Source organism: Furipterus horrens, unplaced genomic scaffold (assembly GCF_987537825.1).
Source record: "Furipterus horrens unplaced genomic scaffold, mFurHor1.1.pri manual_scaffold_7, whole genome shotgun sequence".
Taxonomy (NCBI): Eukaryota; Metazoa; Chordata; class Mammalia; order Chiroptera; family Furipteridae; genus Furipterus; species Furipterus horrens.
In genome coordinates, this window is record NW_028327177.1 from 106,045,739 (window position 1) to 106,056,864 (window position 11,126).

General features: G+C 41.1%; 2 protein-coding genes across 4 annotated transcripts in view; both read right to left on the reverse strand.

Moving 5' to 3' along the window:
- The window catches only part of TMCC1 (transmembrane and coiled-coil domain family 1), a 242,665-nt gene extending 238,044 nt beyond the window's left edge, over positions 1-4,621 (reverse strand). For all 3 annotated transcript variants that reach the window (XM_090284212.1, XM_090284211.1, XM_090284209.1), the window contains exon 1: positions 4,531-4,621. The gene's annotated coding sequence lies outside the window, so the exon portion shown is untranslated. The remainder of the gene's footprint in view (positions 1-4,530) is intronic.
- A 5,977-nt stretch (positions 4,622-10,598) lies between these two features.
- LOC150004980 (thymosin beta-4-like) lies at positions 10,599-10,753 on the reverse strand. Its single transcript, XM_090282969.1, has one exon. The coding sequence runs from the start codon at positions 10,751-10,753 to the stop codon at positions 10,619-10,621; it is 135 nt and encodes a 44-aa protein (XP_090139095.1). The 3' UTR covers positions 10,599-10,618.
- Positions 10,754-11,126: the final 373 nt, after the last annotated feature.

The following is an 11,126-nucleotide window of genomic DNA, read 5'->3' on the forward strand; positions in this document are numbered from 1 at the left end:
CGTACTAGCTGACCTCTCGTAAACTGTGACCACTCAAGGACATGGAGAGTGACAGCTGTTCAGTAGAGCCACAACAGGAAATGCCAATTTGGAAAGAACAGGAAGCAGGTGGCCTAGTTCTTCTCCATAACTTTCCAAAGGACAGTGTCCACGTGAGCCCAATGAAGCAAAAAATTAGATTCAAATCCTGCATTTATTAACTACTTACCATGTGCCAGGTGCTTCCTTATATATTATGTCATTTAATATTCACAACACAACTACAAACATTTATTAATGTAACAGGGGCTTAATGTAAAAATATAACAAAATAAACCCTGCAAGGAAACAGGAACACATTAAAAGTCTCCACCCTTCACCACTATGATAGGGATTTGACATATGTTTTAAAAAGCGAAATTGTGTGAAGGCCTACATATCTAAATAATTTATTTCCTCTTGCTCCTTCCTTCAGTCAAGCTCAGTGGCTCTCATTCAGTGGAGTGCATAAGCATGATATACAATTATATGTACAAAAACATGCACACTAGACTTTTTAAGCAATGTAAAGGATTTTCGTGTATAGCTTTCACCTTATATGATTTGCATCTCATGCATTAACTTTAGAAACGAATGCTGGGAATGAAGTGCAACCCTACTGCAGACTTACTCGATGTAAGGTAGCAGCACCAAAAGAAGGAAGTAGAGAGGTTGAATCCTACTACAACATGAAGAACACTCTTAACAATTAGAGCTACCTAAAAATAGCACAAGCTATCACAAAGTAATAAATTTTCTGTCATCAAAGATGTTCAAAGAGAGGCTGAAAAACCACTAAGAACATTTTAGAAGAGCAATTGGGTAAGAAACTGAGATCTCTTCCAAGTCTTAGATCCTATAATGGGTAGACGGGAGGAGGACAACCTAGTTAAGAACAACACAATTAAAAAAAAAAGACACAAAGGCAAGAATGATATGGTTGTGGGGAAGTTCCATGCTGGGGAACATAGGAGCAGCTCATTTCCACCTGCAAATAGTAGTACTTCCTGCTTCATCTGCCAGGAAAGCTTTTGCACCTTTTAGGCCACAACTCAATTATCTTCTTAGTGAGGCCTCTCCATCACCCCCTCCAGTCACTCACTTGTCACGTCAGCTTGTTTTATTAGGAGTCAGCAAACTTTTTCTCCAAAGGGTCACACTACAGCCTGCAAGCCAAATCCAGCTTGCCCCATGTTTTTGTACAACCTTATGAGGCAAGAATGATAATGATTTTTACATTTGTAAGCGGTTGAAAAAAATGAAAAAGAATATTTTGTGATGTGGGAAAATGATATGAAATTCAAATTTCAGTGTCCAAAGTTTAAGTAGAATATAGACAAACTTGTTTATACTGCATGTGGCAATTTCTGCACTAAACAAGAGTTGAATAGCTGAAACTGAGATTGTATAGCCCATATTTACTTTCGGGTCCTTTACAGAAAAAGTTTGCCAGTTGCTCACTTTTTTAGCATTACCTGATATTATTCTGTCCATCTGCTTATGTGTTATCCTCACTCTCACACACACAAAGAATAAAGCTCAATGAGGGCAAGAACCTTTGTCTGCTTTGTTCCTTATCCTCACTCTCACACACACAAAGAATAAAGCTCAATGAGGGCAAGAACCTTTGTCTGCTTTGTTCCCCCACTGTAGCCCAGTACTTAGAAGAAATCTTGGAACAAAATAAGGGCTCAATAAATATTTGATGACTAAATTAATGAGTGACCCATAAAAGCCATGCTGAGGAGTTTAAACTTAAGTCCTCAGCCATGGCAGGTTTTCTATATATGAGACAGGCATAAAAAAACTCTTGCGGGCCCTGACCACTGTAGCTCAGTTAGTTGGGTGTCATCCAGCAAAGCGAAAAGTTGCCGGTTCAATTCCCGGTCAGGGAACATGCCTGGGTTGTGGGTTTGGTCCCAGTCAGGGTGCATAAGAGAGGCAACCCATCATGAGACATGTTTTTCCTCCTCTCTTTCTCCCTCTCTTCCCCTCTTAAAAAATAAATAAAATCTTTAAAAAGAAAAACTCTTGCAGAAAAGGGGAAATACTCTAGTAGAAAACAAGAGTAATGGTGGTTACCAACTAGTCCAGATCATTGGGTTTCTTCATCAAATTGTGCAGTTTGTGTTCGCTCATAAAAGATTCTCTCAACTACTCAAAGTGTCAAAAGTCTGTCAGCTGACTGTGCTTCTGTTTACCTTAAGATGCAAATACTGAGAAATCTCATTTCCTACACATTGTACACAGCACGCATGCCACACCAAATCTTAATAAATGCTCATAATTTTAACAGATCTAGATCACATGCTAATGAATTTTTAATATCTAAAATTTTCCTTTGCTGATCAGCAATATACTCCATAAGTAGCTAAAAACTCTTTAGAAATTAAAAGGTTACCACCCACAGACAAGAAAAAGCTCTTTAATCTTTCTATACTCGCCAGGGAGTGGGAATGTGATTTCAAAAAAATACAAGCCAACTTTGTTGGTAGAGGACAAGATATTGTTGAGTTAAAAATCACACCTATAGCCTTGACTGGTGTGGCTAGTGGATTGAGCACCAGCCTGGGAACCAAGAAGTAGCCAGTTCGATTCCCAGTCAGGGCACATATCTGGGTTGCGGGCCAAGTTCCCAGTTGGGGTAGCGTAAGAGTCAACCACACACTGATATTTCTCTCCTCTTTCTCCCTCCCTTCCCCTCTCTAAAAATAAATGAATTCTTTAAAAAAAAAATCACACCTATAAGCATCATTTGTTATATGATACTCGTAAACAGATACCGTGTCACTCCCGAGTCGGACTGCACAGCCATTCTCGGCGGTGCAGATAGACTCTTAAGAAGCTACACCATCGTCTCTCGAGACGGACGGCTGCCAACGACTCGTAAAACTACCACCTAATCAAAATTGGAGTTTCACAATTTTATTTTTTATTTTTTCAATTACAGTTGACATTCAATATTATTTTATATTAGTTTCAGGTATACAGCATAGTGGTTAGACAGTTATATAACTTACAAAGTGATTCCCCAATAATTCAATTACCCATCTGGCACCATACAGTTATTACAATATTATTGACCATATTCCCTATGTTGAACTTTACATCCCCATGACTACTTCGTAACTCCCAATTTATGCTTCTTAATCCCTTCACCTTTTTCACCCTTTGGACTCCCACTCTCCTAATATATAGTGGAGAAAAGCCATTATCTATCTTCTGGAGGAATCCTGTCTGTAACACATTAAGATTTTCATAAGGTTCTTTCCTCCATGCTTTGCAACAGTTTCAGTACACAGGTACTTCAAAGACAAGGATTCAGTTAAACAATCACTTCCAAAATTTAAGATACTGATCAGAAGACATAAACAAATTAGTTTTGTTTCGTTTTAAAGCAGCTACCTGCTTTTTAAGTACTAGATGCCTTTTTTTAATATATAATTAGCTAATTTAGGAAATCAGACCTTTCATAGAGATGCTTATGGTACAGGTACCTCTAATGAGTATGTCAGACTTATAGCATCCATTTTGGATTAGTGTCTATGTGTTCATATTCCTTTCCCCTATAACAAGTCAGGTTGAAAAGGCAGCCTACAAAATCACTCGGTAAGGATCTAACAAGATTAATGTATAAGCTGTCACCAAAAAAAGGGGGTGGAAAATAGCCAAGAGCTCAAGTGGGCTGCTTTAGGCCACTGCTGCAGATTCACCCAGGGCGGGGGGTGGGGGATCCTCACCATCAATGTTGTTATGGAATGAACCAAACCAATCGCTAGACAAAACTATACACACCTTTCCTTAGGCAGAAAAGGGGCGGGGGGAAGGGGGGAACTTGCGAGCTGTAAACGGATTTCTGGCCATTTAAGGAAGGCGCGCCCATTTTTCCTTTCTAAAAGGGCTTATAGAAGGCACTCAGAAGCCAGACAGCCTAGCCTTCTACCTTGCACTACCTATTCCCCTGACCCCAGTACAGCAGGTACCTACTTCTCTTAAACAAGTTCAAAATCAAAACAAAAGATGCAAAACTGGTTTCAGGTGGCACTGGCTGAGCCCTAGTGGCCAACTTCACAGCAAGGCCAAGTGAGGGCTCATAGGACCCCAGACCTCCATCCAGAGCTAGCTCCTAAACAGTCCCTGGTGCCTCAGCCCAACTCCTCACAGGCCCCTCCCTCCCCTCGGACCTAGAGGTGGGGTGCTGGGAAGGGGGCGAGGCGAGAGGATTGGGGAGAGAAACCCCACGGTCAAAATGACAGCGGGACCAGCCAGAAAAGAAAAGGGCCAGGCAGGATGCTGGGACGAGGGGGTGTGGGGGGGGTCAAGTCCTAGGCCCAGGGCTTAAGCCCTGAAATAGGACGACGGTGGGTCCGACCCGCGCCAGGCCGCGAGGGGGAGGCCCGGCCCGCATCGGCCGCCAGACCACGCTCCCCGCACGACTCTCCTCACCGGGGGCGGAGGGGCCGTGAGTGACCGCGGCTGCAAACAGAGTCCAGAGCGGGGGCACTCACTCACCGGCGGGGAGGGGAGGAGCACCCGGCGTCTCCGCCAGGGCCGTTGCTCGAGTTCAGGCGCCGGCTCCTGCCGCTGCGGCCGCCGCGCCCGGTCCATCCCCCCCAGCCACCCTCCCTCCCGGCCCTCCCCCCGCGCCAACTCAGCCGCTGCAGCCGCTGCTGCAGCCGCCACCGCCGATTCTGCCTCTGCGCGGGAGCGCGAACCGGTTCGAGTAGGCGAGAGCGCGTGCGCCCGCCGCCACCGCCCACAACATCCGCCTCCAGCCGGCAGCGCAAGCGCGAGGCTGCAGCGGGCACGCGCACGCAGCAGGGGGCGGGAACAGCCCCCTCACCCACCCAGGCATGGCCCCGCCCCTAGCCCACACGCGCCCCCGCACGCGGTCTTCCAGGCATCATGAGCTGGTCAGCTGCAGTTGTAGCTGGTTTCCTGCAAGTAGGCTTTTCCCAGCCAAAGCTCCAGGAACAGAGCTCCTGTGGTCTGGCCCCTTTTTCTGGGGAAAGAGGGCCCGAAGCAATGCAGGTTTGCACGGATTTCTGGACGCCATTGGGAATCATACACCTGTTCTTCCTACCTTGAATCGAAAGTCCTTCCTTTCTTAGATGTGAGAAGTTTTCGTCTGCTGCTAGGAAAACGGCAGAGGCTATTACTATTTCGCGTCTGGTATTACCACAGAAAGGACCACAAACAACCCTCAGCCTAGCCCTTTATTATTCCATTTTACTAATTCATTTATTCATTCAACACTTATGTATTGAGGCTTCCTCCCTGTGTACTAGGCCCTGTTCGACTTGCGAGTAGTGTGGGGATAAAACAGATCCCTGACCTCAAGAAGTTAGATCTGGTGGAGAAGGAAAACGTTAAAACGAAGAATCGCACAAAATTAAAATTTACAATTAGTAAAATCTTTTCTAGAGGTACATGGTGCAAAGAAAACCTGTGTGGGAGGTAGGGGTGAGGCAGTAGAGTTTGATTTAGTCAGGGACATTCAGGCTGGAATCTGAGGGTTGACTTGAAAGGAAATAGGTCCAAGGGGTGAGAGCTTGGCATGGCCAGAATTGGGTGCTGGAAGACCATAGACTGTGAAGTAGAGTGTGAGTGTGGGGAGAGGTAGGCAGTAATTGAGGTAAGGATTTGAGACTTATGGCAAGGTAAACTGGTGGTGGTAGGGAAGACCACTTTTTAGGGAATAAAATGGGCAGGACTTGATCTATTGGATAAAGAGTGAAGGCCAGGGAGGCGACAAGTTTGACTCATATTTGAGGTCAATGGGGAATATAGTTAGATCTCAGGAGCATTGAAGGAGCCCCCTGAGGAAAGTTACAAAAAATGGATGATAAACTTAAAAGCTAAAACTATAGGTAAATTTCTAAAAGAAAACAAAATAATTTTGTGATCATGAGATAGGCAAAGACTTCTTAGGACATAAAAAGCATGAACCATAAAAGAAATGATTCATAAGGTTAACTTCATCAAAATTTAAAACTTTTTCTTTGAAAGACATCATTGGGAAAATAAAAAGGCAAGGTGCAGGTGGGAAGGAGAAATTTGCAAAACAATATATCTGACAAAAGACTTGTATCCAGACTATATAATGACACTGTCCCTCTGGGGAGCAAATAGGAACCTTTCCCATGCCCCACCTCTTCCCCCACGGCGTTACCTTTGCCTTTCCCTCTCCTAAGCTACAAGGGCCTTTAAAAAAATTATTTATTGATTTGAGAGAGAGAGAGACATGGACTTGTTGTTCCATTTATTTATGCATTCATTGGTTGATTCTTGTATGTGCCCTGACAGGGGATCCAACCGAAACCTGGCCTTACGAGGCCTGTCCTCTAATCAACTGAGCCACCCGGCCAGGGCCCCAAGTGCCTTCTTTTGCTTCTTTAACTTGTTCCTGAGCCTGTGCAGCCCTGTTGGCTCACTTCTACTACCTCTGTAACTTTCTAAATAAACTTCCTCATAATTTTTTAAAGAACTTTTATAAGAAAACAACCCAATAAAACAATGGCCAAAAGGTTTTGGTAAACACGTCACCGAAGAAGATACAAAAATGGCCAATAAGCAACAAAAAGATGCTCAACATATTTAGTAATCCAAAGATTTGCAAATTAAAATCACAATGATATACCACTACACCCGCATTAAGCTAGCTAAAATTAAAAAGACTGATGACCCAGCAGTCCCACTCCTACACATTTCCTTAACTGTACTTAAGCTCCAAATAAAGACAATAACAAAGTCATACTTGCACCTAACATACAACTAACCTACACACAACCAAAAATGCTTAACACTTTCCCAAAAAGAGGATGCAAAGGCCTTGGTTGATGTTCTCTTTTTGATTTTGACATCCTATAACTTATAACTGTGCTATGAAGTTAACTATTATTAATACATTCCCATTGTGTAGTAGCAATTGAATTTCCTTCCCCCTTGGGAATTAGGATCAGTCACACCAGCCAGTACAGTAACTCCTTTCTTTGCCTATTTATTCAAAGAAATGAGCCCTCACTGATGTGGCTCAGTGGACTGAGTGCCAGCCTGTGAATCGAAAGATCACAGGTTCAATTCCCACTAAAAGCACATGTCTGGGTTGCAGACCAGGTCCCCAATTGGGGGCATGTGAGAAGCAACTGATAAATGTTTTTCTCCCTCCCTTCCCCTCTTTCTAAAAATAAATAAATAAATAAAATCTTTTAAGAACACATACACAAAGGAATGAGATGCCCCCAGGTAACCTGATGACAGTCTGAACTTCCAATTCAACAGAAGCATTGTTGTGTCTCCTGTTGGAAGCATTCCTTCCTTTGGAACTAAGACCTCACGACCAACAGAATTGGCATTCCTCCTACTAGGTGCACTGCTTGAAGTTCTGCCAACAGGGAGGCTTTTCCTTCACAATTTTTCTTCAAGGATATCCCAGAAAGGGACAATAGTGTTGCAACAGTCTGTTTTCAACCAGTGCGTGTATATTGTGTACAACCATCGTAAACCAGGCTGTTAAATAAGACTGGATTTTCTTTTCCCCAGTCATAGGGAATGCCCCAGGAAATTATAGGTATAGGCTGAAATATAGAAGATAATGTAGCAGGAGCAGGGACCATGGACATTTGGGCTACTTCCTCATCTTGTACAATTTAGTTATGTCTTCAGAGCCTATTTAAGCCCAATCTCATAGTTTCATTGATAATGCAGGGCTGCTGTGTGTACATAACTTTATAGCTTGTTGGATAAAATAACACCCAGTTCACATGGTAACTTGATGACCTATGGTTAAGAGTTCAGTATGTACTAAGGTTCAGCAGCAAGCTAAAAGCTCTTTCTCAATAGGAGAGTAGTTATCACAGAGAATGGTAGGGCTTTGCTCCAAAATCTTAAGTGTCTGAACTGTGATTCACCTATAGTGGCCTGCCAAATACTTGAAATAGAATCTCTATTAGCCACTTGCAGAATGAGGTTCTGGGTTTCATTTTCGGAAAAAAAATGGCACTAAAGTTTCTTTTAAGGTAGAAATAGAAGCTTTCAGGTCATCTACGCATAGCCTGAGCTGGGAATTTGAAGCCCTGATCTCATCCTTTTCTTTCCTTACTTTCTCCAGTGCAGTTAGGGGCAACCAACCAATCCCATCATATTCCTTAGTTGGACTAAGATACTCAAATACATGGTCACTCAGGACCTCGCTTTCTATAGGCATTCTGTTAGGAGTATCCAATGCCTCATCATGCCATGGACTTACCAGTGCCCTCTTTACCACTGAAAATAGTCATTAGTGACTTTTAACCAGGTTAGAGAACCAACTCAAAAAATTCATTCTTAAGATCTATTCTTCTAGAACCACTTCCAGTATCAAAATCTGTATGTCAGGGTTCAAATGGAGAAGCAGAACCAGTACGAATTATATAATAAAAGATTTATTTCAAGGAATTGATTTGTGCAGTTACGGGTGGGGAGGAGAGCTGACTGACATGGCTGTCCCAAGGCAGAATTTCTTCTTCAGGAGAGCCTCAACTCTGCTTTTAAGGACTTTTCACTGATTAAATCAGGTCCAACTGGATTATCTAAGATAATCACCCTTATTAAAGTCAACTGATTATGCCCTGGCTGTGTCAGTTGCTTGGAGTGTGGTTCCATGAACCGAAAGTTTGCCAGTATGATTACCTCCAGTCAGGGCACGTGCCTAGGTTGCAGATTCAATTCCTGGTTGGGGTGCGTACCAGAGGCAGCTGGTCATTGTTTCTCTCTCACGTGGATGTTTCTCTCTCTCTCTCTCACTCTTCCTTTACTCTCTCTCTAAGATCAATCAATAAATTAAATTAAAAATCTATTTTAAGTCAACTCGTTATGGCCTTTAATCATATCTATAATAATGTTTTCATAGGCAACACTCAGATTAGCTTTGAATAGTGTAGAATAACTGGAGACTATAGTCTAGCCAAGTTGACACCCCAGAAAGGCTATCACATCAGTATTTACCCAAGAGAAATGAAAATATATGTCCACACTGAGACTTGTACAAGAATATCCATAGCAGTTTTATGCATAGTATCAAAATACTAGTAACAACTCAAATACCCATCAACAGGTGAATGGATGAACAAAATGTGTTAAATCCACACAATAGAACACCACTCAGCAATTAAAAGAAACAAACTATCTACCAATACACTCAACAATGTGGGTGAATCTCAAAATCATTATACTGAGCTGAAAACAAAAAAATACATATCATATAATTCTACATGAAATTCTAGAAAATGCAAACGAATATATAGTAACATCCTGAGACCAAATATGGAGGGAGACATGAGAGGTAAAGGGGCACAAAGAAACTCTTGGGGGTGATGAGAATGATCTTAATCTTGATTATGGTGGTGGTTTCATGGGTGTGTATGTATGTCAAAATTCATCAAATTGTATATTTTAAATAGGTACAGTTTATTATTTGTATAATCTACCTTAGTAAAATTGTTAAAGAATTTATTTGATGGGATTCATGACAGATTAAAAACAGCATAACAGATTAGACAACTGAAAGACAGCAGGAAGTATTTGGATTAAAGCACAGAAAGAGAAAAAGAGTGAAAATGGAAAAGAACATCAAAGATATATGGGACACAGAGAAAGGTAGTACCGCAAAACAGAGACCTATATAAAGTGGAAAAAATATTGAAAGCATTTTATAAATGATTCTATTCTTGCAGAGGCAATATATACTATTCAGACACCAGTTAATTTTAAAAGTGTGAAAATTGGCATATTATTCACTTGGGTGTATACATCATGACAGAACACTTATGCAGAAGTCAGATATTAACACCAAAAAACTACTTACATATTAAAATGTCAGCAAGTGCTATAAAAGAAATATTTGGAATAAAGTATGAAGTACTAAATATTATTTTAGGTTCAAAATGTAATGTATATATATAGCATAGGTAATAATTATGATTTCATTTATAGATTTCTAAAGTCAAATACTGTTATATGTGAACATTTTGAGGGATTTTTGTCACAATGGAGAAAGATTATTTTAAAATTTAATTAAAAAGTTACAAACACTGAACTTGACACAAATAATTTGAGAAGCCATAAATATGACAATAGTGCACATATATGTGGAAAATGGAACATTGCAATAGAAGATATTTGAAAAAATTATACACCATTCTATGTTTTTTAAGTATTCTTTTTTTCAGATTTTAAAACTTTATTTGCATATTAAAAAATTGTACATTCCTGTAATTTAAATTATTTTAACAAAAAAAAAAATGGCACTCTGATTAAACTGCATTTTACAACCTGCAAAACACCTTGGACCAGCTTGGTTTTCACTCTAGATTTTGCTGTGGACCTACCCAGCCTCTTCCTTCACCAACCTGCGAGTTCTTTCCCTTCCCTGCCAGCCAGACAGGCAGATGGGAGAGGCAGGTGCAGCCTTCATTGTCAGTAGTTCTGATGTGAAAAGGGGCAGAAGTTATTTAAACTGATCCAACCTCTTTGCATATTACAAAGTTAAACAGCTAAAGGAAGTAAAATAAGAAGGCAATGCTTGTGGAATGTACCGTGCATATTGGTGGTGCGGGCCTCATTATGATTCGCTTGCTTGCTTCTCCTGTTCAGTGGTTTCTTTGGAAGGCAGTGGATTTTTCTCTTGCGTTTCTGTCTTCTCCAATTTCGACTTATCAAATTTCTCAATCTCGGCCATATCGGGTTTGTCAGACATGGTTGGGGAGGAAGCTGAGCAAGGTGCGCGAACAGGAGAAGTCTGACCTGTTCAGTGACCGCCACCAAGTGTTTTTTGAGCATTCTTTAGATTTGATGGTAAACAATGCATTCAAAATCTCCTTTGATATCATCAAATTTAAAAAATATCTTCCAAGAACAATATGACTGCTTTTCAGCTTCAGTTAGACATTTGGGTGTATTGAAAATACTGAATATAAATTTGAAACTACTGTTAAATATGTGGTGGGAAAATTGAGTTGATACTATCATACCAGTAAAAATTCCATTACAAACATGCATTGACTTTTTTATGATGATATTAATAAAGAAAATGGGTTATAAAATACCAGCCAAAGTTCTACTTTCAAACA